Below are 27,539 nucleotides of genomic sequence, written 5' to 3' on the forward strand. Positions count from 1 at the left end.
TTTAAAAAATTAATCAACTTAAACCCATCTACAGATACAGATTTGAAAGACCCCACTTAGACCCCTGAGGCTATAATACAAAACCATGTTTTCGCTGAAGGTTGGAATGGGTTTCAGACATCTCTTGTCGCCTTACAAAGAAGTCTACGATAGTAGTTGAACAAAGAAGCCAACGCTGAGTTTGTGCCGTGATCCCTGACTTTCTCCAGGCAGGAGCTCTTCAGCGAGGGATAACACAGAACTTATAAGGCCGGGGGAATCTGCTCGTGGGTTTCACCAGAAGTGTGACATCAATGTCCTTGGGGTCTGTGATGGGTTTCAGCTTGAAGTTCTGGAGGATGGAGGTGAAGAACAAGAAGAGCTCCATGCGGGCCAGGCCTTGCCCTGTGCAGTTCCGCCTGCCTGCGAGGAGACCCAGGAAAGAAGGAGAGAAACAGGGAAAGGGGTCAGAAAGGGGGCTCTAAGACGCACTCATCTGGAAACCTCTGCCCAGGACACCAAATTTCAAAATTATTCACAAGCTGGTATATGTCTAAAGAAGAGTAACTCAAGACAACCAAAGGTATGGGAATCAAATCTTATGAGGAGCAAGCTCAGAAATCTAGAAATGTTTAGTTTAAAGAAGAGAAGGGCGTGGGGTTTAAAATGATAGAATCTTGGAGATTGAACAGACCACATGACCATTTAGTCCAACCCTCTGCCTGGCAGAAAAAGCACAGTCAAAGCACCTCTGCCAGATGACCATCCAACTTCTGTTTTAAAGCCTGCAAAGGAGTTTCCACCATGCACTGAGGCAGTGAATTTCACTGTTCAACAATGAGGATGCTATTCCCAGTTGTAGAAGAACATCCTCATTATTAAACAACATCCTTGTTGTTTCTTTCGCCATTGATTTTTACCCAAATGTTCTTTACCTGGCTTCCCAGATTTACATCATATATGTTTTCACAGGTGTAAACATCCGATGTTACTGCTCCTCTGTTTCAGCCAGTTCTATTTCTCTGGAATAGGTTGTATATCTCTATTATTACATTCCAATCATGAGATTTGTCCCACCAAGTTTTGGTTATGCCAATTATATTGCATGTGCCTTGTATTAAGAGTTCAAGTTCATCTAGTTTATTTCCCATGCTTTGTGACTTGATGGAGCCATCTTTAGATATCTGAAAGGAAGTTATGACCAAAAGAGAAAAAGCTTCTCTTCTGCTGTTCCAGAGACCAAAACATTGATTAAAAATAACCAAAAGACTCAATCTAAACACAAAGAAGAAAGAACTTTTTGGGGAGAAGAGTTGTTCAACAGTGATGTCTGTATGTAGAATTTTCTTCTCTCTTTGGAGAGAGAAGAAGTTGGAGTGCTGTAATTGTGATTTCTACATGGCACGGGGTTGAACAAGATGGTCCTCCTAGCACCTTCCAATTGAGATAATACTAAGAACAACAACAGCAGCAAAAGCAACAACAACAACAACAACAACAACAAATCGTTACTTGTACCCTGCCCCTATCTCCCCAGGAGGGCTCGAAGTGGCTCACTGAAGCACTTCAGTGCCACATCTCAACCACAATAAACAGTATACAAATACACAAAAAGAAAATACCATAACTATAAAAAACAACGTATGTAAAATCCCATTAAAAATATAGGAAATATAAAATTTCCTAAAATCCAGTAAAACCTTTGCATAAACTAACTTATCAGCAATAAAGTGTGGAGTCACAGAATCGGGTCATTGGGCCAGCCAGGATTACACAGCATGGTATTGTATAATTCCCTGGGTATATATTTGCAAAGGTTTTTCTCCTGGTAACTCAACAGCAGAGGACGACTTCTGAGATCATACCGTCGAAAGTTTTCACGGCCAAAATCACTGGGGTGTTTTGTGGTTTCTAGACTGTATTGCCATATTATAGCAGCATTTTCTCCTGATGGTTCTCCTCCATCTGTGGCTGGCATCTTCAGAGGATCTAACGGTAGTAAAGCTTTACCATCATATCCTCTGAAGATGTCAGCCAGTGACAGATGCAAACAAAACATTAGGATAATAATAATAATAATAATAATAATAATAATAATAATAATTTACTCTATTTATACCCGCCACCATCTCCCCAAAGGGGACTCGGGGCGGCTCATATGAGGCCAAGACTGAAAATACAATGCAACAAAATAAAATACAAAGCAATGAAAAATTACATCGCAATAAAATACATAGAGTAACAAAATGAAATAAACAGCGCAAAATAACATATTGAAAAAGAGAACACAATGCACAAGATAAAATAATAAAACCCTCGATGAAATAGCAGTGGAAAAAGAGTATTTGTGAGCAGAGGCGGCCCTAGGTAATTTTCAATGGTAAGCAAACAGTATTTTGGCGCTGTTGTGTCTCAGAGTAAGATTCACCTTGCTCTCTATAACAAACCAGCCACAGTTGTGAGGTAGAAAGTTTATTGTGAGGTTTCTAAACAAAAGGTAGTTCATAAGCAGTGAAAAGATCAATAATACAGGTTATAATCCACTATAATCCTTATTGCCAAAGCAGGAGACTTGAACAGGAGGCTTGAAGCACAGGTACAGAATAAAGTCCATGAAATAGCATGAAGCCTTCCCCAAGGCCCGGAGCCGTAGCTAGCCAAAAAGCAATGTTGGAACTAACATTGAGCAAGCTCCAAGGCAGAGTACTTATACGTTAAACATCAAAACATTGAACATCAAACAAGCAGCTAACAAGCAGTTTTCCCACCAACTGATGATCTCAACACTTGGCTGCAATCCGTGAACTCCGTCTCAACACCTGGGCAGCGTGACCCTGATTCCCACCGACTGCCTTATCATCTGCATTCCGTTCTTGTGAGAACAGCGGCTTGTCTCTAGCTACAGGCTGTGACTGAGAAAACTGAAAGCCAACATCTGCACTTTCATCTGCACTCTCATTCCCCTCATCCTGTTCTGCACTCTCATTCCCATCATGCTATTGCTGTTGAACCACAACAGGCGCCAACCTATCATTGATATATATTTTCTGTTCATTGTGGGAGTTCTGTGTGCCATATTTGAATCAATTCCATCATTGGTGGAGTTCAGAATGCTCTTTGATTGTAGGTGAACTATACACCCCAGTAACTACACTTGCCGCACTTGCTCCCTTGCCTGGCCCGCTTTGGGTCCAGAGGTGTGCCTGAAGACCCCAGCGTGTGCACCAAAAGTCACCTCGTCTCCTGACTTTCTCCTCAGCCATTGGGACCAAGAGAGAGAGAGAAAGAGAGAGAGAGGTGGAGATGCCCACCTTTCCTGGAGGAAGCACAAAAACAAAGGAGGGAGCGGAGGTGGGAGATACCTCCAGCCGGAGGGGCTCTCTCTCTCTCTCTCTCTTGGTCCCAATGGCTGAAGAGAAAGTCAGGAGAAGAGTCAACTTTTGGTGCACACGCTGGGGTCTTCAGACACACCTCAGACATGCGGCTCCGCCCCTTGGCCCACCCGCGGATTGGGGAGAGGAGAGGAGGCGGGTGGAGCACCGGGGGATCGGGAAAGGGAGCCGGTCATGGGGAAGGGATCGAACGAGGAGAACGATTGAGCGCTGGCTCTGCTCGCGCACCCGGTGGCCGGGTGGAGCAGGAACGAGAGGGGCTAGGCGAGGCTCAAGGGCCCGGCCCCTTTGGGAAGAGGATCGCCCGGCAGCGAGGCAAGAAAGCCGAGGCTCCCCCCGGACTGCTAGGGCTGTTGTGAGCTGAGGGGGCGCTCCTCCTCAAGTGGCGGTCGAGGGGCATTTACAGAGGCGCCTCTGCACCCCTGGCAAAAAAAAGTGTTCTGCGACTGCTTACTTCGCGTAATGGATGAGCCGCCCCTGTTTGTGAGGGAGAAGCTCGTACAATGGCGTGAGGCCTTCATTAAGGATGGTGGGGGGGGGGGCAGTACGCATCATGAGGATGGCACTGGAGATGGAACAGCCAGAAATGGGATATATGGTCACTCTCCAAAGGCACATCAGAAAAGGCAAGTTTTTAGATCTTTCTTAAAGGCTGCTAGGGTGGGGGGTTTGCCTAATCTCACCAGGTAGCGAGTTCCAGAGCCAGGGAGCCACACCTAGAACAAATGCTGCTAGAACATGGCCATACAGACTGGAAACCACACAACACTCCGCTTTTTAGATTCTTTCCATCATCCACTTAGATAGGTCCAACATAGGGAGAGGCTATTTTTCTGTTTTAAAATACTTTGGTGGCCTCCAATGCTCTCTTTTTGGGACACCGCGGTGATTTCTTTTTCCAGATTTTTATAGACAAGTATGAATTGCGAGCTCTCTTTGGACTGAAGCAATCCATATCTCACCGCCATGGGATGATCAGGTGGAAGCCACAACTGGAAGGACCACAGAGCCATTTCCCCAGCAATGGACAACCCAGAGACCCAGAAAGAGCTGCTTGACCACCTGATGTCCAAGGTTGCTACCCAATGGGAGGAAGAGAAGGTCTTACCAATTCCCTACCGGGCACAATTCAAGGTGCTGGCATTAGCCTACAAAGCCCTAAACGGTTCCGGCCCCACCTACCTCTCCGAACGCATCTCCTCCTATGAACCGACACAGACATTAAGATCGTCCGGGGAGGCCCTGCTCTCGGTTCCGCCTGCGTCACAGGCACGGTTGGCGGGAACGAGAGACAGGGCCTTCTCGGTGGTGGCCCCTCGGTTATGGAATGCCCTACCAAGTGACATCAGACAGGCCCCTTCGTTGCTGGCATTTAGGAAGAAGCTCAAAACCTGGCTCTTTGAGCAAGCGTTTGGCTAATTAGCGCAAAGGCACACAGAATGACGGTAAACTGAACATAGGAACGGTATAAGGATATGAGACTGGATCTTGTTTGCGATCGAGGCATGGTATGAATGGCTGTGTGTTTGTTACTGGGTATGTTGTGTTTTAATTGTTATTGTTGTGGTAATTAATATTGTGTAAACCGCATTGAGTCACCTATCATAGGTTGAGAAACGCGGTATAGAAATAAAGCAAATAAATAAATAAATAAATTACCTGCCGAAAAGGGCATGAAGTAGTCACTCTTCCTGAAGGTCCCATCTTCATTTAGGAAGTGTCCTGGGTCAAACTCTTTGGGGTTAGGAAATTCCTTGTCATCATGCAGCACCGAGATCAGAACAGGAAAGACTTTGGTGCCCTGCAGAGTATTGGTGTTGGAGAGATAACAACCAAAACATGGAGACTTTGGAATCGCAACGCCTGGGAAAGTGGATGATAGAGGTCGGAGAGTGGCTAAATTGACCACAGCAAGATAGTTCACAACTTCATTCAGCTGGAAGGTGCAGCTAAATGTTTCTCTCCCATATTAACCAACAGAACTTCCCCGGAGGGCTTTCAGTCCAGCACAGAGATTGACTGACTAGAAATATCAGCCAGATTCAATCCTTCATTGGAACTCTGACTGGTTGCTGCAATGGAAGGACACATCTCTCCCCTGTCTATCCTGTTTGGAGCTTTCTGATGCTGAGTGGAATTCTGGGAAGCGTAGTTCAGGGCAGGGCCTTCTGCATTCTCTGGCATAGGGCTCCTTGCCTTCCCAAACTACATTTCCCAGAATTCTATGCTTTCTTTACCAGTTTGGTCGTGTCAGTTGCGACAGCTCCTGTTGTGAGAGAATTGGCCGTCTGCAAGGACGTTGCCCAGGGGACTCCCAGATGATTTGATGTATAGACTACTGCAACGCACTCTACATGGGGTTGCCCTTGAAGACTATTTGGAAACTTCAACTGGTCCAGCGAGCGGTAGCCAGATTGCTCACCGGAGCGACATACAGGGAGCACACCACCCCCCTGTTGTGCCAGCTCCACTGGCTGCCGGTTCAGTTCCGAGCACAATTCAAGGTGCTGGTTTTGACCTACAAAACCCTGTACGGTTCCGGTCCAGTGTACCTGTCCAAACGTATCTCCCTCTATGTCCCACCCCGAAGTTTGAGATCATCTGGGGAGGCCCTGCTCTCGACCCCACCACTGTCACAAGTGAGGCTGGCGGGGACGAGGAGCAGGGCCTTCTCGGTGGTGGCCCCTCACCTGTGGAATTCACTCCCCAGGGAAATTAGATCGGCGACCTCACTCCTTTCTTTCAGAAAAAAATTGAAAACTTGGATCTGGGACCAGGCATTCGGATAAGCGGGCAGCTAAAGATAGTAGGCCTGGGCGGTTTCGTTCGTTAATTTTGTAATTTGTTAAATATTCGTTAATTTTAGCAATTACAAAACGATTACAAAACTTATTTTTAAACCCGGAAGTGTTTTTAAATATCGAAACGGCAGGCGCCAAAAAATTTTGTATTTCCGTCTATTTCGGAAATACGTAAGATGGCCGCCTGGCGATGCTTGCTGGGAGCTCTCCTCTCTCTCCTCTCTTAGCCAGTCAGAGGCAGAGCCTGAAAGAGGAGGAGGAGGAGGAGTAGGAGGAGAGGGCGAGCGGCGAGCGAGAGGGTGAGCGAGAGGGCGAGAGGCGAGCGAGAGGGTGAGCGGCGAGCGAGAGGGCGAGCGGCGAGCGAGAGGGCGAGCGGCGAGCAAGAGGGCGAGCGAGAAGGCGGGCGGCGAGCGAGAGGGCGAGTGAGAGGGCGAGCGGCGAACGAGAGGGCGAGCGAGAGGGCGAGCGGCGAGCGAGAGGGCGAGCGGCGAGCGAGTGGCGAGCGAGAGGGCCCGCCAGAGTGAGTGCCTGCCTTCCCTCCTTAATAATAATTTCTCCTCCCTATTCTACTAAATTAATAATTAAAATAAAAAAATATTTAAAAAATATTGAAAAAAAAGGGCGCCATCTTTACAAAATGTTTTGTAAATATTAACGAAATTTCGTAAATACCGAACTTTTTTAAGGGAAAATTTTGTACTTATTTTAAATATCGAAACAAAAAAAAAACCCCAAATACAAATCGATTTTAGAAACAAATTTTTGCGTTGTTACCCAGGCCTAAAAGATAGGACTTTGACGATGGACAGGAATTGACTAAACGGAATGGAATTATGGAACTCTGTACGCTGAGCTTGAGATTAGTTTACTAATTGTGTTATGTATTGACTATTTTTAACTTGGTAATTGTTTTAATTGTTTTAATTGCTGTTTTGTATGTATGTATATCTGAGATAGGCATCAGATTGTGCCTTTTTTGTAAGGGCGGGGTAGAAGAAACCGAAATAAATAAATAACAAATAATTGCACACCACTAGCAACCATTCCACATAGAGTGTCACATTATTGAATGTTGTGGAACTATTTGCCCCTGTCTCCAAGATACCACTCAGTTTTACTGGGACCATGGAGCAGTGCATTTCTGGAAGAAGAAGTGGAGAACTCACTTTGGGGATGACGTATCCTCTGAATAGCGTGTCTTTGACCATGGCATGGGGGATGGACACTGAAGCAATAGAGAGGGACCTTTGGATCTCATGGATGACCGCATCTGTGTAGGGCATCTGTCCACGGTCAGCCATGCTGGGCATCCGAGAGCGGCCAACCACCCGGTCAATCTCTTCCTGCACTTTCTCTGCCAGGAGATGGACAAGGTGAAGTATCAAAAAACAAACATCCAGCAAACGTCAGAGAAATCAAACAAGAAGGATCTGCCTCAAGTCCCTTTTTAATTTTTTTATTGTTTACCCTATAAAGAATGTATGGGCGAATGCATGAAGAAGACCAGAAGGAAGCAGTAGGCATGGTTAGGTCCAGTCGGAATCTTCGTAATTTGGAATAAATTCAGAAAAATTACCTTTTTGAAGCAATTTTGAATTTTTTTTTTTAGGAAACTGAAAGTCCCTTCGCCCTTCCAAAGCTAGTCTCGCCATTTGTCTTCCGACTCAGGAAGTGAGTCGGAAATGAGCGAGGGAAGATCCTCTCTGGAACATCTAAGAGGTCGTGTGGGTTCGTAGACGGAAATGCGTTTGCGGAAATGTAGCAATATACAAGAGATTAATTTCCTTGATATAATACGGCATGCATCACCTTGACAGCATCATCTTTCAAGATTTTAAACAGTTCAACTGGGATCCCGTCGTCTCCTGCTGCCTTGCTGTTAGCAAGGCCCATTCAACCTCCCTCCTCAGGATGTCTGGTTCTAATTCACTCACCACACCGTCAAAACTATCCTCGATATTATTATCCTTCCTATACCGATCTTCTGTATAGTCTCGCCACCTTCTCTTGATCTCTTCAGCTTCTGTTTGGTCCCTGCCATCTTTGTTTCTTATCAGAATGAACCATACTATTTAAATTATTTTGTATTATGGAACTACACTTCGTGATTCGCTAAAAATAAGTTCCACCCTACCCCGCATCGCATCCCAAGATTCTGGCTATGGCACTGGCCCCAAGTGATCAAGAAGCTCAATTGGTCCATAAACATCTACCTTCTAACATCACACGCGACCTGAACATCAATTTAGTGTTTGCGAACCAGAATTAGCAATCTAGCCGCATCCAGAACTTGTCTTCAACCCAAACATATTTCCAGGATCTGGTCACTTTTAGTCTTGAACCTGTTGGTCCAAAGCCTTCACATCTGCCTTACCTTCAATCTCTGGGTACTTCTGGAGGATCAGGAGCCCGTATTTGAGTGTGGAGCTGGTTGATTCGGTTCCTCCACCAAACAAGTCCACACAGCAGCTCACCATGTTCTCCATCGTGAACTCCGAGGCCTCCTCATGTTTCTCCTAGGGATACATGTCAGGACTTGTAAATTAGCTGGTATTTCGTAAGTGATGACAGGGCTAATACCTCAGGCCTAGCCACATGTGAATGTGCTGCATCTCTGTAATTAGGATGTGGAGGCTGATGCAATGGGGAAGTGTACAAGTTGTGTTCTCCCTCATTTGGGTTGATGAGGGAGGAATGGAGGTTGTTGGAGAGTTTGTATATATTGTGAAGAGCATATTTTTGGAAAGAACAACTGTGTATGTGTTCTTCTTACTGCAGAAGTCTATCTGTGAGTAGACAACTATCTGTGAGTATCTAGAGTTCTTCGTCTCGGTTTTCTTATTGTTTAAACTACTGACAACACAGACAACACCATCAGTAGAGTCAGGCCAACTATGGCTATATCTGCACTGTAGAATTAATGCAGTTTGAAACTATTCAGAGAACTATGTCTGAATGCTCTCTGGGAGTAATAGCTTGCACAGTCTTTTCTTAACCAGTCAAACAGTATTGGAGGAAGAAACAGGCACAGCTCTGGCGTGCCTAGGCCCAGAAACGGATCTAAGGCCCTCCTCCAGCCATCCCAACTGCCACTGCCCTTGCCTCAGAGGGAGAGAGGAAAAGACAGGCAGAACCACTCATGACTGGCCCAGAACCAGATGAAAGGTCCTCCTCCAGCCATCCCAACTGCCATTGCCCTTGCCTCGGTGGGAGAGAGGAAAAGACAGGCAGAACCACTCATGACTGGCCCAGAACCAGATGAAAGGTCCTCCTCCAGCCATCCCAACTGCCACTGCCCTTGCCTCAGTGGGAGAGAGGAAAAGACAGGAAGAACCGCTCATGACTGGCCCAGAACCAGATCAAAGGTCCTCCTCCAGACATCCCAACTGCCACTGCCCTTGCCTCAGTGGGAGAGAGGAAAAGACAGGCAGAACCGCTCATGACTGGCCCAGAACCAGATGAAAGGTCCTCCTCCAGCCATCCCAACTGCCATTGCCCTTGCCTCGGTGGGAGAGAGGAAAAGACAGGAAGAACCGCTCATGACTGGCCCAGAACCAGATGAAAGGTCCTCCTCCAGCCATCCCAACTGCCACTGCCCTTGCCTCAGTGGGAGAGAGGAAAAGACAGGCAGAACCGCTCATGACTGGCCCAGAACCAGATGAAAGGTCCTCCTCCAGCCATCCCAACTGCCATTGCCCTTGCCTCGGTGGGAGAGAGGAAAAGACAGGCAGAACCGCTCATGACTGGCCCAGAACCAGATGAAAGGTCCTCCTCCAGCCATCCCAACTGCCACTGCCCTTGCCTCAGTGGGAGAGAGGAAAAGACAGGAAGAACCGCTCATGACTGGCCCAGAACCAGATCAAAGGTCCTCCTCCAGACATCCCAACTGCCACTGCCCTTGCCTCAGTGGGAGAGAGGAAAAGACAGGCAGAACCGCTCATGACTGGCCCAGAACCAGATGAAAGGTCCTCCTCCAGCCATCCCAATTACCACTGCCCTTGCCTCAGTGGGAGAGAGGAAAAGACAGGAAGAACCGCTCATGACTGGCCCAGAACCAGATGAAAGGTCCTCCTCCAGACATCCCAACTGCCATTGCCCTTGCCTCAGTGGGAGAGAGGAAAAGACAGGCAGAACCGCTCATGACTGGCCCAGAACCAGATGAAAGGTCCTCCTCCAGACATCCCAACTGCCACTGCCCTTCCCTTAGTGGGAGAGAGGAAAAGGCAGGAAGAACCGCTCATGACTGGCCCAGAACCAGATGAAAGGTCCTCCTCCAGACATCCCAACTGCCACTGCCCTTCCCTCAGTGGGAGAGAGGAAAAGACAGGCAGAACCACTCATGACTGGCCCAGAACCAGATGAAAGGTCCTCCTCCAGACATCCCAACTGCCACTTCAAATTGGTGGCCAGCTTCAGTAACTCCCTGGATCCAGTTTTTCTTAGGTAAAGAATACTAAGGAACAGTTGCATCTCTCAGTGGCTGTTGGGGGTCCCAGGACGGAGGGGCTTCCAAGGAGCTCCCCAAGTGGGCAGGCTGGGCACCTTGGAGAATTCCTTAGGAGTCCAATGGAAATCTATCACAGAGACACCACTCTAGAGTCACCAGCTGTCACTAGTATTGGGTGCTTGAGGATGACCTTATGGGTCCCAGGGCTCTCTCTTACCTGATCCATTCTGATAAAGAAGCAATCGATGAAGTCCCGAGGTGAGCTGGGGTCCAGCGTAGCCCTGTGCTCCTTGGCTTCCTCCAAAACGAATTCTCGGCATTTGGCATTGTTTGGTATTACCTGCTGATGGGGCCCTGGAACCCATTCCATGAGGGCAGGGAAGGCATTGAAAAGCTAGAAGAAAAGATGTGGGGTGGGTGGGGGGGGGGGGTTGAATTATTATTATTATTATTATTATTATTATTATTATTATTTAAAACGTTTATATCCCAATCTTCTGAACCTCTGTAGAGGGACTCAGACCGGCATGTTAAGAGGGGACATAAGAGCCAGGTTCAAGTATTTCTTCATCTCTCTTATACCATTGCCAATGATGATGATGATGATGATGATGATGATGATGATGATCTGAAACACAACAAGATGCGTCCACAGGAGACAAGACCACTCTGCTGGCTGTTGTATTGGATCACATGTCGGACACTTTCCAAGTGTCTAGGACTGTGTGATGTGTAGGCACTGCACCCAGTGTGCCCCTCACCACGGGGACCATGATGATGATGATGATGATGATGATGATGATGATGATTATTACTATTATTTCAAACACAACAAGATGAGTCCACAGCAGACACACTGCTGGCTGTTGTATTGGATCACACGTTGGACCCTTCCCAAGTCTAGAACTGTGTGATTAGAGAGATGAATGGCCAAAACTAACAAAATGAAGTTCAACGAGGACAAATGCAAGATACTCCACTTAGGCAGGAAAAACAAAATGCAAATATACAGAATGGGGGACGATGAGGCCTGGCTCAAGAGCAGCACGTGTGAAAAAGATCTTGGAGTCCTCGTGGGGAGGAAGGAAGGGGAACATGAGCCAGGAATGTGATGTGGCAGCAAAAAAAAGCCAATGGGATTTTGGCCTGCATCAACAGGATCATAGAATCATAGAATCCTAGAATCCTAGAGTTGGAAGAGACCTTCTGAGCCATCATCCAGTCCAACCCCATTCCGCCAAGAAGCAGGAATATTGCATTCAAATCACCCCTGACAGATGGCCATCCAGCCTCTGTTTAAAAGCTTCCAAAGAAGGAGCCTCCACCACACTCCGGGGCAGAGAGTTCCACTGCTGAACGGCTCTCCCAGTCAGGAAGTTCTTCCTTATGTTCAGATGGAATCTCCTCTCTTGTAGTTTGAAGCCACTCTTCCATTGCGTCCTAGTCTCCAGGGAAGCAGAAAACAAGCTTGCTCCCTCATCCTCCCTGTGGCATCATATCTCCTCTCAGCCTTCTCTTCTTCAGGCTAAACATGCCCAGCTCCTTAAGCCGCTCCTCATAGGGCTTGTTCTCCAGACCCTTGATCATTTTAGTCGCCCTCCTCTGGACACATTCCAGCTTAGAGTCAATATCTCTCTTGAATTGTGGTGCCCAGAATTGGACACAATATTCCAGGTAAAGTGGTCTAACCAAAGCGGAATAGCTTTGAAACAGAGGCTGGATGGCCATCTGTCAGGGGTGATTTGAATGCAATATCCCTGCTTCTTGGCAGAATGGGGTTGGACTGGATGATGGCCCAGGAGGATGATGGCCCAGGAGGCACAGTCTTATCTCAGTCCATCTCTTAGATAATCAGTCCTGTTCGATCCTGCTGGGAAACTCCATGGATTGGGATGGTCCTGGTTGGACAGAAATGATCCATCATCTGGATATTGGCAATTTAGTCTCTCGTTCCTCTGCCTTTTCTAAACCCGGACTTTCCCCTGACTTTCCTTATTTTCACTTAACATGTTTAAAGCATGCCGCAGTGCGCTTTTGCTGTGTGCATAGTCTAGCTGCTATGTTTTGAAGATAATCAGGAGTTGTAGCCAATGATGAGTGCAGATGGGGCCTTAAGGAGAACTATCACCCCACAAGCAATGAGAGAAGAGGGCCTACCTGTCCCCAAATAGAGGTAAAAATCTTCACATTATCTTCAGACAGGGCAATCAAGGCTTGAAACCTCTTGTCGTCGTATCCGTAGCGCTTTCCAAAGAGGATGGAACTGATGACATTGGAGGTAGCATAGGTCATGAGGTAGTGTGGGTCAAAGGGTTGGCCTGGAAGGGAGAAATAGCACAGTCTTATCTCAGCCCATCTCTTAGATAATCAGTCCTGTTCGATCCTGCTGGGAAACTCCATGGATGGGGTTGGTCCTGGTTGGACAGAAATGGATGCAGTGGACAACACAGTCTCATATTCTAGGAGACTCCTGTATTTGAGGGGACCGGCATAGATCACTTCCAATTGGACTGAGGAAGTGGTGACATTTATTTATGAATTCATTCATTTAAGCCCGACTTTCTCCCTCCTGAGGAGACTGAAAGCATCTCAGACCATGACCCACATCTTCCCATCACAACCTCTGCGTGACGTGTACTTGAAGGAGAACCTCTCTTGCTCCATCTGCACCTTTGGAAGTTGTGTGGCCCTGTTTTTGTCCCTGCCCCTTCCATACCATACAGGAAGGACATTCTAGCCTTTGGAATCCACATTCTGACATGTGAGATTCAGGAGTCAGAAATGGTGGACACCACCTTGATTAAGAATGAACGTTGAGCTGATGATTGCTCATTTTGGAAGCTGTCATAGGAAAGCCACACTTGCTCGGGTTCCCCTCAACTTTTTAAAGATGTCGAATGCCTGAGCATCTATCTGGGCTTAGAATATCTGACGCCCAAGAGTCTCTGAAAAGACCAAGCCACAGAATGTTCAACCTCCAGATGGGAAATTCTTGAACTCCGGGTTGCTGGAGCGTACAAGGAATCAGTTAGTGTGTGTGCCAACTGTAAAAAAGGATGCATGAAGCTGATTGGTTGGACAATCCCTGGACATCTACACTTTCACCCCTGCATACAGACAACAACATAAAACACACACCAAGAGGAGGTAATTACCAACCCCCAGATGGAACAAACACGAAATCTTCCAGTCTCATGCACAAGCTGTGGAATGTTCAGATTTTTCACACTACAATTACTCAATTATATTTACCCCAAGTGTAAACAGATCACTCACATGGAACACAGGATCCAACAACTTGAGGACCGTATTAAGACCCTTAAGGGCATTCAAGAACTCGAGCCGTTCTTAGACACGGCACAGCATGCTGTCCTAGACACGCAGCCCATATCACATCAACATTATGGGGAGGCTCAAGAGATCACCTCAGATGTGGACAACCCTCAGGCTTGGAGGAATGTCACCCTTAGAAAGAGACATAGGACCCGGAAGCCTCCTCAGAATACTTCTTCTCAGCTGCAGTTACACAATAGATTCCAAATTCTCACACAGCTATCACTTGACCAAGAAACACAACACATTGAGGAAGACCAGAATGGCTTAGATACTGATCAGTGGCTCGTCCTTGACCAGTGTGAGGGGGATAGCCCTGTTTGGGACAACACTTCACAACATTCACACTTACACAATCATGCAGGTGTACCATCCCCAACCATAGACCAGGTGCAACAGGAACACATACAGGAGAACGCTAGGCTCTTGGATGAATCCCAATGGATTGTCCTTGATGAATGCACTGGGGATGTCGAGGAGGAGGACAACACTTTACACCTACACAATTCACACCAACAGGATCACTTTTCTGGGGACCTACACACTACAATGGAATCTCCTTCCTTGTAGTTTGAAGCCATTGTTCCATTGCGTCCTAGTCTCCAGGGAAGCAGAAAACAAGCTTGCTCTCTCCTCCCTAGCACTTCCCCTTGCATATTTATACATGGCTATCATATCTCCTCTCAGCCTTCTCTTCTTCAGGCTAAACATGCCCAGCTCCTTAAGCCACTCCTCATAGGGCTTGTTCTCCAGACCCTCGATCATTTGAGTCGCCCTCCTCTGGACACATTCCAGCTTAGAGTCAACATCTCTCTTGAATTGTGGTGCCCAGAATTGGACACAATATTCCAGGTTTGGTCTAACCAAAGCAGAATAGAGCATGAGGAGCAGGACTTCCCTAGATCTAGACACTAGGCTCCTATTGATGCAGGCCAAAATCTCATTAAAGGACATTATGTGAATTCATGCAAATGATCATATTGTACATATGTTGTCCTAAATCAAGAAGAGTAAACTACTAGTTCTTTACTCTTTACCTGCATGGCAAGTGTGAACAGCACGTGATTTATGTTACATTATGCCATATGGGTGAGCAGGAGGGAAAGTCCCTTTTATGGGAATCCCTGTGCCTAGAAGATCTATAAAACTAAGATGCATGCATGGGTTTGTATTTAGAGCTTTTCGACGAGACATGCCAGGAGGAATTTCCTGGAAAGTCCTTGGGGTGAGGATGAGCAATAGAGTCCACTTACCCTTTGTATCATGGAGTTGCTCCAGGAGATACTGAGCTTCCTCCTGGATCCTCTCCTCAATGCTCTTCTTCCCCATCCCAAAGTTGCGGAGGGTGCTCAAGGAAAAACGCTGCATCTGTTTCCATGTCTTCCCATTGCTGAATGCCATCCCTGGAATGGATGAAGGAAGAGACCATGATGGGAGGGTAGGCAGGGTCAAGGTAAGTGTGCTGGTGCGGCTGGACCAGGAGATCCAAACTCCCTTTCGTTAGGTTCTTGTAGGTTTTTTGGGCTATAGGGCCATATTCTAGAGGCATTTCTCCTGACGTTTCGCCTGCATCCATGGCAAGCACTACCTCTGAGGATGCTTGCCATAGATGCAGGCGAAACGTCAGGAGAAATGCCTCTAGAACATGGACCTATAGCCCGAAAAAACCTACAAGAGCCTAGTGATTCCCTTTCGTTCTTTGAGCGTTTGCATGTGCTTGTTCTGGCCATGCATTTTGCAGTTGGATGGTTCCTGCAAGGCTGCTGTCATGGGGCTAGCCACCTGTCTATCATCTAGGCCTGGGCGGTTTCGTTTCGTTAATTCGTAATTCGTTAATAATTCGTTAATTTTTCCAATTACAAAACGATAACGAACCATTCTGGAGCAATTATTTAAAAAACGAATTTTTAAACACATTTTGTAAATGCTTCGTATTTCATTATTGTATTCGTTTCGTTTTTGTTCTGAGGTCGTTTCGTTATTATTTCCGCATGTCTGGGCCAGTTTTATGGTTTAATTAGTGAAAAAAAATTATAATATCACACCAACAGTCAAGAACAGAGGGAGAGGGAAGCTTCAGAAGGTTTTGGAGGTTTTTTAGCGTATTTCGCGGTCGCGTCCGCCATTAACGAATCGATTCGTTATTGTTTCGGAAATCGATTCGTTAATTTTTTACCATTTACGAAATTTCATAAATATCGAACTTTTTAAAAAGGAAAATTTTGTAATTATTTTAAATATCGAAACAAAAAAAAACCCCAAATACAAATCGATTTTAGAAACAATTTTTTCCGTTGTTACCCAGGCCTACTATCATCGTTAAGTTTTAGTTCCGCCCTTTTCAGGAGGGAAAGGGAACCATTTTAGTTCAGTCTTACAGTTGGAAGCTCAGCTACAGGACGTGAAAGAAGCTTCGTTTCCTACAAAGTCAGGAGGGAAACAGTCCCAAAAGCTCTGGCTGGGGAATTTGCAGCCTCACAGCTTTAAGAACAGTCTCTAAAGAAAGGCTCTTAAGAGAAATAGCTTTACAGCACAACCCTTGTTGGGGTTGGAGAAACGGACCTACAACTTTCGTGGGAAAAATCCTAAGGACTCTAGCTGGAAATTCTTCAGAGCTTCTTGGGTACTCAGGTACCCAAGAAGCAATTTGGAACCAGGAGTAGGGCCCACACCAGCAAAGCCTAGAAAGCAGATTGCCCTGGGAGGGGCCAAAAAAGGTTTTCCTCGTAAAGGAAAGAAATAGTTCTCCAAGCAAGTTGCCTGTCCATTGTAGACAAGTTAAGAAGCATTTGCCTGCTAACCCCCGAAATAACGAGACCACACAACAATATTTGGATTTGAAATATGGGCAACTTTTATTAATTGTTGCCTGTTTAACTTTGGCTGTATCTCAATTTTATGGATCTTGACCTTGGTGGCAAAGCCGAGGTAGCGTCTCATAGAATCATAGAATCATAGAATCAAAGAGTTGGAAGAGACCTCATGGGCCATTATCCAGTCCAACCCCATTATTCCAAGAAGCAGGAAGATTGCATTCAAATCACCCCTGACAGATGGCCATCCAGCCTCTGCTTAAAAGCTTCCAAAGAAGGAGCCTCCACCACACTCCCTCCGGGGCAGAGAGTTCCACTGCTGAACGGCTCTCACAGTCAGGAAGTTCTTCCTAATGTTCAGATGGAATCTCCTCTCTTGTAGTTTGAAGCCATTGTTCCATCGCGTCCTAGTCTCCAAGGAAGCAGAAAACAAGCTAGCTCCCTCCTCCCTGTGGCTTCCTCTCACATATTTATACATGGCCATCATATCTCCTCTCAGCCTTCTCTTCTTCAGGCTAAACATGCCTAGTTCCCTAAGCCGCTCCTCATAGGGCTTGTTCTCCAGACCCTTGATCATTTGAGTCACCCTCTTCCTCTGGACACATTCCAGCTTGTCAATATCTCTCTTGAATCGTGGTGCCCAGAATTGGACACAATATTCCAGATGTGGTCTAACCAAAGCAGAATAGAGCATGGGGAGCATGACTTCCTTAGATCTAGTCTCTGTCCGGAATACCTCTGTGCTAGTTAGCGTAATACACCCGGGTCCCCTGGACACCCAACCCATGTACCTCTGAAGGAAATGTGTCGGAGAAATCCCTCTCAGAGTATCCGAGACCATAATCTCTCTAATTTTAGGCCATTATAATTCCCTTCACCTAATCAAATTGATTGGGTGAAAGAAGAAAGCGCAAAAGCCGGGTTGCAGCTAAACATCAAAAAAACCAAGATCATGGCAACAAGAATGACTGACAACTGGGACATAGAGAAAATGTGGAGGCCGTGACAGGGTTTGTATTTCTAGGCGCAAAGATGAGTGCAGATGCAGACTGTGGCCAGGACATCAGGAGACGCTTCCTTCTTGGGAGGAGAGCAATGTCCAGTCTCGATAAAATAGTCAAGAGTAGAGACATCAGACTGGCAACCAAGATCCATTGCCTAGTCCAAGCCATGGTCTTCCCTGTAGTCACCTACGGATGTGAGAGCTGGACCTTAGGGAAGGCTGAGCCAAGGAAGATCGATGCTTTTGAGCTGTGGTGTTGGAGGAAAGTGCTGAGAGTGCCTTGGACTGTGAGAAGATCCAACCAGTCCATCCTCCAGGAAAGAAAGCCCGGCTGCTCACTGGAGGGAAGGAGACTAGAGACAAAGTGGAAGTCCTTTGGCCACATCATGAGGAGACAGCAAAGCCCAAAGAAGACAATGATGCTGGGGAAAGTGGAAGGCAAAAGGAAGAGGGGCTGACCTAGGGCAAGATGGATGGATGGCATCCTTGAAGGGACTGGACTGACCTTGAAGGAGCTGGGGGTGGTGACGACCGACAGGGAGCTCTGGCGTGGGCTGGTCCGTGAGGTCACAAAGAGTCGGAGACGACTGAACGAATGAACAACAACAATCAAATTGAACCTTAGGTGAGTGTTTTAGTTAATGGCCTTCACCCCTGAAGGGTGTGTCTTGGGCGTACACCAAATTATTAGCTTTTCTGAATTATTTATCGTGACCACCTATTTAAAGCCAAACCATCCCAATTTGCCTTGTAACAGTATAGGGAAGGCAAAAAACCCTCTCAGAACGTAAGAGGGGAAAAATTCCTACCCGGTCCCCTAATGGCAACCCTAATATACTGTTTAATGGGCGGGAGTGGTGGGTTGACGCTCAGCTTCAGAATGAGGAAAGGGGCGGGCCAGTGTTGAGAGCCTGGCTCCGCCCCCTGTAAAGTAGTTCCATCCGGAACTATATTTGCTCTCTTCATGGGAAGAGGCTTCTTGTTTGATTTGTTGAAGATCTAAGATTGTTTGTTGAAGTCCTAAGCAATAATAAAGAACTTTGTTAAACTTTTAAGTTTTTAAAACTTTGTATAGGAAGACCCATAGGGCCTCTCATTCGAGGCACCCCGGCTTCCCGCTGGGCACAAAGAGCACGTCCTGTTCAAAAGCCAATTACTATAGGCCCAGCGCGCGACAGCACAGTAAGGGAAAATGGCCAAATGCGCATGGATCTTTGGTGTTATCTCTGAGGGATTGAATGTCTCAACTTGGGACTCTCAACTTGGGAACCATGGTCCAAATAGGCACCCATATGATGCCACTGAAGCACTCTTAAGTCTTGTAATCTCAGGAGGGAGCAACAAGGCTTTCTGTTAGTCTTAAGCTATTTCTTAACAACAATAGGTATACAATTGTATGTTCCCCTTTGAGAGAAACACAGACTTTTGGTGAGGAGCCCATTACATCAGTTTCATAAAGGCTGTGTGGAATGCTTCATATTTTCATAAGGACTGAATTTTTGCATTTTCTTCATTTCCTTAGGAGGCATTCCTATATTTACACATTGTTGTTGTTGTTCATTCGTTTAGTTGTCTCTGACTCTTTGTGACCTCATGGACCAGCCCACGCCAAAGCTCCCTGTCGGCCGTCACCACCCCCAGCTCCTTCAAGGTCAGTCCAGTCACTTCAAGGATGCCATCCATCCATCTTGCCCTTGGTCGGCCCCTCTTCCTTTTTCCTTCCACTTTCCCCAGCATCATGGTCTTCTCTAGGCTTTGCTGTCTCCTCATGATGTGGCATTCAAAGGACTTCCACTTTGTCTCTAGTCTCCTTCCCTGCAATGAGCAGTCGGGCTTTCTTTCCTGGAGGATGGACTGATTGGATCTTTCAAAGTCCAAGGCACTCTCAGAACTTTCCTCTATATTTACACATAGAGTACCATTAACTTCCTAAATGTAAGATATGTAAGATATGCCACCAACATTGCATCCACAAATAACTGCCCAAGAGAATTGTTTCGAGTGGTCACGACTTGTAAACCCTGTTCATCCAGGGACTCCTGACAGATTGGCAGTTCATTCTGAAGAGTTTGCCAGGTTCTTTGCGGAAAAGTCACTCTGAACTTCTCTGATTTGACCCCAGTGTTAATGTGCTCTCTGTGAATGTGTGTGAGGCATCTGCTTGTCCTTGGTGAATGGATTCTTTCCAACTTGAGGACGTGGACAAGATCCTGGGAGGAATGAGGCCGACCACTTGTTCTCTGGACCCTTGCCCATCCTGGCTATTAAAGTCGGCCAAGGGGAGACTGGTGGAGTGGGTGAAAGTACTGGTCATTATCTACAAAGCCCTAAATGGTTCGGCTCCATGCTATTTCTCTAATCACACCTCCCTATAGAGGCCATTTTGTGCACTGCGGTCAATGGAGTCTGAGGGAACACTCAAACCATTAGACTTATTCTTAAAATGTTTGTGACTTGTCCAAGATTACTTAATGGGTCTCCATGACTAAGGGCCCTTCCACACAGTGATATAATTCAGATATCAAGGCAGAAAATCCCACAATATCTGGTTTGAACTGGGTTATCTGGGTCCACACTACCATATATTCCAGTTCAAAGCAGAAAATAGGGTTTTTTATTCAGCTGTGTGGAATGGGCCTAAGAGGGGATGTGCTGGTGCAGCTGTACCAGAAGCTCCCACTTTATTTGCCTTGAATTAAATGTTTGCTTGCAGTCCAAGGCTTGGGATTCTGCAGCAGGGTGGCTTCCTGTTAAAGTTTGCAGTTATAGGGCAGGCCACCTGTCCATCATCATTAGGTTCCTTAGTTCCGCCCCCTTTTGGGGTTTGAGAAGGGAAGGGAGCCATTTCAGTCAGTCACGCACAAGGAAGCTAGTCTATAGGACGCAGACCAGCTCATCCCTTAGGAAAAGCTTCATTCCTCAAGATCATCCGGGGATCGTCCGGGGATCATTCAGGGAAATAGAAACAGAAGGAAAAGATCCCAAAGGCTCTGGCTGAGAGCTCACAGCCTCTCAGCTTCACAGCACCAGAGGGGAAAACAGTAGGGCTGGGCGGTTTCGTTTCGTAATTTCGTAATTCGTTAAAAATTTGTTATTTTTTTATAACGAAGCGATATTGAACCATTCAGGAGCAACTAAAAAACGAAACGAATTTTTCCAATTCGTTTCGTAATTGTTTCGGAATTGATTCGTTATTGATTCGTTATTGATTCGTAAATGTTTCGTTATTATTTCCGCATGTCTGGTGCAAGTTTTAGGGTTGCTGTTTGTTTTCTCAGTGAAAAAATATATAATCATCACACCAACAGTCAACAACAGAGGGAGAGGGAAGCTTCAGAAGTTTTTTTAGCGTATTGCGCGATCGCGGCCGCCATTAACGAATCGATTCGTAATCGATTCGTAATTGTTTCGTAATTGGTTTTTTGATTTCCGAAATTTCGTAAATATCGAACTTTTTTAAAGGAAAATTTCGGAATTCTTTTAAATAACGAAACGCAAAAAACCCCTAAAAACGAATCGAGTTTAGAAACAAATTTTTCCGTGTTTGGACAGCCCTAGAAAACAGCCCTGAAGTTCCCACAGGACAGCATTACAGAACCACGGAATTCCTATTGAAATATCTTCAAGCCTTGGCTGGTAGGTTTACTCGATGTCCAGACGCATTTGGGATCGGTAGTAAGACCCAGACCAGCGAGGCCCAGATGAGATACAGCCTGGGAGAGATCATAAAGGGTTCTTCCTCATGCTGAGAAAATACAGTGAATCCAAGTCAGTGCCAGTCTCTTAAAGACTAGAATAAGAAAGCCTTGAAGGATTGTTTGAAGATTTGTTATCTGTTAGGCGAGGGCGGTTTCGTTCGTTAATTTTGTAATTCGTTAAATATTCGTTAATTTTAGCAATTACAAAACGATTACAAAACTTATTTTTAAACCCGGAAGTGTTTTTAAATATCGAAACGCCATGCGCCAAAAAATTTTGTATTTCCGTCCATTTCGGAAATACGTAAGATGGCTTGGCTAGATGCTTGCTGGGAGCTCTCCTCTTTCTCCTCTCCTTAGCCAGTCAGAGGCAGAGCCTGAAAGAGGAGGAGGAGGAGAGGGCGGGGAAGGCGCCGGCTGAGCAAGCAAGCGAGAGGGCGAGCGACCCTCAGCGGGAAGGCGGCCCGTCCCTCCTTCCTCACCTTTGCGGTGGGTGTGCTTCTTCGTTCTCCCAATTCCTTAGCGGAGGGCTGTGCTTCGTTCTCCCAATTCCTTAGCGGAGGGCTGGGCTAGATGGCCTTTGGGGAGCCCTTCTCCCAATTTCGCATTGCTTCAGAGGAGCCGGGCCCGACTCGGCGGCAGCGCTTGAGGGCTCGCCAGAGTGAGTGAGTGCCTGCCTTCCCTCCTTAATAATAATTTCTCCTCCCTATTCTACTAAATTAATAATTAAATTTAAAAAATATTGAAAAAAATATTGAAAAAAATATTGAAAAAAAAGGGCGCCATCTTTACAAAATGTTTTGTAAATATTAACGAAATTTTGTAAATACCGAACTTTTTTAAGGGAAAATTTTGTAATTATTTTAAATATCGAAACAAAAAAAAACCCCAAATACAAATCGATTTTAGAAACAAATTTTTGCGTTGTTACCCAGGCCTATTATCTGTTCCTTAACAAAGACTTTGTTGTACCATTAAAGACTCCAAAGACCATCACTTCAGGAAATCCCTAACAATCTCTCTTTGAGGCACCCCGGCTTCCCACTTGGTTAAAGTCTACGTCCTATAGAATAAACACAATTTGTTCAGACTCAATGCGTGACAGAACAGGGGATTTTGACCCTGCTCCAACCTGCAAGAGAGAAATCTGAAATGCATACCTTTTCCTTGACGGACTTTATCTACCAATGGTATTTTTGCCCTGGCAGAAAAGTCATTGCCGTGGTCAACCAGAGCTTCTTTGATGGCCTCATAGCCATGCAGCACCACAACTGGCTCCGTCCCAAAATAAAATGTAAACACGGGTCCGTACTTCTCACTTATCTGGAAAAAAAATGAAGAAAGAGAGATACCGCAAGCGGTCATATGACCAAATTTGGAAAGGAATACATCATGCTCTAAGAAGTCTATAGGTGAGACAGAGGTGATATGAAATCTGGAAAAACCCCTAGTTCGGATGGTTTTATTATAATTTCTTGTAAATGGCTAGAAGACCATTTGGGTTTCCCATCACAATAAATAAAGAACCCTATCAAAAATGATTTAAAAGATAATCACACAGTTTCTGGTGAAAGCGATAGAAAAGTGCAAAAAGAATCTGCGAAGGCCACCTCCTCCAAGATGAACTGAACCACCTCAACTGGGCTCTCCAGGCCAAGGGAGACTCCACCTCAGACATCAGAAGAGCTGCAAGACCACCGAGAACAAGCCACGAGAGTCAAGATGAAGATCCACCCAGAGGAAAAGTGTTCCTGCCAGACATCAAGGGAACCACTGACCGCAGAGGGAAGCTGATGAGGAAACACAACATACGAACTATCTACAAACCCACCAAGAAAATCCAACAAATGCCACGTTCAGCAAAGGACAAGAGGGATCCCCTCACCTCTGCAGGAGTCTACCAGGGTATACCATGCAGCTGTGGACAAGTCTACAGAGGGACCCCCAAACGCAGCAGCATTGACCAAACAAGAATCAAGGAACAGGAAAGGCACTGCAGACTCCTTCAACCAGAGAAGTCAGCCATAGCAGAGCACCTGATGAACCAGCCTGGACACAGCATATTATTTGAGAACACAAAAATGCTGGACCACTCTCACAACCACCATGTCAGACTACATAGAGAAGCCATTGAAATCCACAAGCATGAGAACAAATTCAACAGAAAGGAAGAGACCATGAAGATGAACAAAATCTGGCTCCCAGTATTAAAAAATTCTAAAATTGCAACAGCAAAAACAACAGAGAGGAAACAGGCAGGGACATCTAATTACTAGGGCTGGGCAACCATGGAAAAATTTGTTTCTAAACTCGATTCGTTTTTTGGGGGTTTTTGCGTTTCGATTTTTAAAAGAATTCCGAATTTTTTCTTTAAAAAAGTTCGATATTTACGAAATTTCGTAAAATTACGAAACGAATACGATATGAATTGATTCGTTAATGGCGGACGCGACCGCGCAATATGCTAAAAAACCTCCAAATGGGAGAGGGGGAACTTCTGAAGCTTCCCTCTCCCTCTGTTGTTGACTGTTGGTGTGATATTTATAATTTTTTTTCACTTTTTAAACAGACAACAACTATAAAACTTGCCCCAGACATGCGGAAATAATAACAAAACGATTTCGAAAGAATTTCGAAACGATTTCGAAAATATTTAGAAACGAATACGAAGCAATTACGAAACGAATTGAAAAATCCGTTTCGTTTTTTAGATGCTCCTGAATGGTTCAATATCGCTTCGTTATCAAAAAAAATAACGAATTTTTAACGAATTACGAAATTAACGAACGAAACCACCAAGCCCTACTAATTACCTTTCAAGAAGAGTTTGCTCCAGGCACAGTCAGCCCATTGTATGCTAATCAAGGTGGTCAGTTGAAACATTCACACCTAGCTCCAGCAGACAAGAGTCCTTTGTCCCACCCTGGTCATTCCACAGATATATAAACCCCTTTTTCCCAGTTCCAACAGACCTCACTACCTCTGAGAATGCAGGCGAAACGTCAGGAGAAATGTCTCTAGAACATGGCCATATAGCCCGAAAAACCCACAAGAACTTAGATAGAAAAGTTGCTGCAAGAGCTTATCTGTTCAATCTTTCATAGATAGTGTGAAACATAGAGTTCTGTTTTAATAATAATAATAATAATAATAATAATAATAATAATAAACATTTATTACGGTCAATGACCAGGATTAAAAAGGTACAAGTGACAGGGTGTGCAAATGTCAGAGTTCGCACACATGTACAAGCACATAGAATCATAGAATCATAGAATCATAGAGTTGGAAGAGACCTCCTGGGCCATCCAGTCCAACCCCATTCTGCCAAGAAGCAGGAATATTGCACTCAAATCACCCCTGACAGATGGCCATCCAGCCTCTGCTTAAAAGCTTCCAAAGAAGGAGCCTCCACCACACTCCCTCCGGGGCAGAGAGTTCCACTGCTGAATGGCTCTCACAGTTAGCAAGTTCAGAGGGAATCTCTTCTCTTGGAGTTTGAAGCCATTGTTCCGTGTCCTGGTCTCCAGGGAAGCAGAAAACAAGCTTGCTCCCTCCTCCTCCCTGTGGCTTCCTCTTACGTATTGATACATGGCTATCATATCTCCTCTCAGCCTTCTCTTCTTCAGGCTAAACATGCCCAGCTCCTTAAGCCGCTCCTCATAGGGCTTGTTCTCCAGATCCTTGATCATTTGAGTCACCCTCCTCTGGACACAATCCAGCTTAGAGTCAATATCTCTCTTGAATTGTGGTGCCCAGAATTGGACACAATATTCCAGGGAAAGTGGTCTAACCAAGGCGGAATAGAGCATGGGGAGCAGGACTTCCCTGGACCTAGGCACTAGGCTCCTCCTCTTGATGCAGGCCAAAATCCCATTGGCTTTTTTTGCCACCACATCACATTCCTGGCTCATGTTTAACTTGTTGTCCTCGAAGGTTCCAAGATCTTTTTTGCACGTCCTGCTCTCGAGCCAGGCACCATCGTCCCCCATTCTGTCTCTTTGCATTTCGTTTTTTTTTTCTGCCAAAGTGGAGTCTCTTGCACTTGTCCCCATTAAACTTCATTTTGTTAGTTTTGGCCCATCATCTCTCTAATCTGGACGGGGTTACACTCCCCCTGAAGACGCAGGTTCGCAGCTTGGGTGTGATCCTGGACTCTTCGCTAAGCTTGGAGCCCCAGGTTTCGGCGGTGTCCAGGGGAGCATTTGTACAACTCAAACTCGTGCGCCAGCTGCGCCCGTACCTTGGGAAGTCTGATTTGGCCACGGTGGTCCACGCTCTGGTTACATCCCGGATTGATTACTGCAACGCGCTCTACGTGGGGTTGCCCTTGAAGACTGCCCGGAAGCTTCAGATGGTCCAGCGCTCGGCAGCCAGGTTGCTAACGGGAGCGGCACTCAGGGAGCACACCACTCCTCTGTTGCGCCAGCTCCACTGGCTGCCAATCTGCTACCGGGCACAATTCAAGGTGCTGGCTTTGGCCTATAAAGCCCTAAACGGTTCTGGCCCTACTTACCTCTCCGAACACATCTCCACCTATGAACCGACTAGAACATTAAGATCGTCTGGGGAGGCCCTGCTCTCGATCCCGCCTGCGTCACAGGCGCGCTTGGCGGGGACGAGAGACAGGGCCTTCTCAGTGGTGGCCCCTCGGCTATGGAATGCCTTGCCGGTAGACATCAGACAGGCACCCTCGTTGCTGACGTTTCGGAGAATGGTCAAGACCTGGCTTTACGAACAAGCGTTTGGCTAAGCAATGCAACTAATTAAGGAAGACGGTAAATGGAACATAGGAACGGCACAATGACTATGAGAACGGATCTGATTTCAATTGAGGCGTTATATATGTTGTTTGTTGATTTGTCCTGTCTGATTGTTAATTGTTGTGGATCAATGTCGTCGATCCTGTTGTTGTATTGTTGTGTTTTAAATGCACTGTAAACCGCATTGAGTTGCCTGTTAAGGGCTGAAAAATGCGGTATAAAAATGAAGCAAATAAATAATAATAATAAATAAATAATCTGTCAAGATCCCTTTGAATCCTGCTCCTGTCCTCTGGAGAGCTTTGATGGAAAGGACTTAACACGAGAAAGAAGGAGGAACTGAGATACCTTCTGACCATGTGAATGTCCCAACCCTAAAGAAGCACAATGCGAGAATCTATGTGACTTATGAGTTAATCAGTCATACTAAGACAGGAAGCCCTTTGTACAATTGCATTCATGTCACATAACTCTTACAGAGCCTACCACCAAAGACTTTTCTTTGCAATCATATTAGCCCCAGGATGACCCAAATTGTAAAGAAGATGCAAGCCCAAAAATCACATTGATGCAAACTGAATTTCATTTTCTATTTACAATCTTCTTTTTTATATTATTCTGTTTAACCAAAACGTTAAAGGTTTTGACTAAAGTTTACTTTTTGATCAACACAGTTTATTATTCTTGCTAGCAGCAAAAACAATCAAAGTGATCTCTGGTCAAAAAAGGTTGGGAACCACTGGTTTAGAGGGTGTGTTGATCAGGTTTGCATGATGTCAAATGGGAAGGGATGGCTTAGCAATAGATAGAATTCTAGAAGACCTCAAAATGGCACTAACGAATCTGAGAGCTGCACCAAAAGCAAGAATGAATTTCAATAGAGAGGAATGTATTGAAGGGGTGGTGGTCCTGCTTCTTCCACTGACCTTGGAGAACTCCTCATCCCAGCGTTTGCCCTTCAGCTGCAGAACATTCCCAACGATGGGCAGCGGAGTGGGGCCGGGGGGCATTCTCCCTTTTCTGTACATCTTGCTATTCCAGATGGCAGAAAGAAGAAGGAGGGATATTACCCCGATGAGCAGGAGAACCGTGCACGTCCCCAAGGGCTCCATCTCAGTCTGCAGAAGGAAGAAGGGTCCCAAATCCAAGGACGGAGAAGGCTTGGAGTCACTTGGCTCCACTGCAAAGCAAAGGGAGAGTCAGCATTAACCTTTGGGCATTTTTCAATTCCTTTTTCCTCTGAATAATGCAAGCAAACGTTTAAATAATCCCCATCTGTTTTATAATCTAGTTATGCACAATTTTGTGTC

The 27,539-nt window shown here is 45.8% G+C and overlaps 1 protein-coding gene across 1 annotated transcript; it reads right to left on the reverse strand.

The window, feature by feature from the left end:
* LOC137094776 (cytochrome P450 2C18-like) lies at window positions 1–27,257 on the reverse strand. The gene is made up of 9 exons (XM_067468700.1): window positions 27,156–27,257; window positions 22,627–22,789; window positions 15,206–15,355; window positions 12,777–12,937; window positions 10,837–11,013; window positions 8,547–8,688; window positions 7,339–7,526; window positions 5,031–5,172; window positions 1–402 (listed from the first exon to the last, which is right to left on the reverse strand). Exons 1-9 carry the CDS (start codon window positions 27,255–27,257, stop codon window positions 221–223), a joined length of 1,407 nt encoding a protein of 468 aa, XP_067324801.1. The 3' UTR covers window positions 1–220.
* Between the last annotated feature and the right edge of the window lie 282 nt (window positions 27,258–27,539).

This window comes from Anolis sagrei, chromosome 1 (genome assembly GCF_037176765.1).
Source record: "Anolis sagrei isolate rAnoSag1 chromosome 1, rAnoSag1.mat, whole genome shotgun sequence".
Taxonomy (NCBI): domain Eukaryota; kingdom Metazoa; phylum Chordata; class Lepidosauria; order Squamata; family Dactyloidae; genus Anolis; species Anolis sagrei.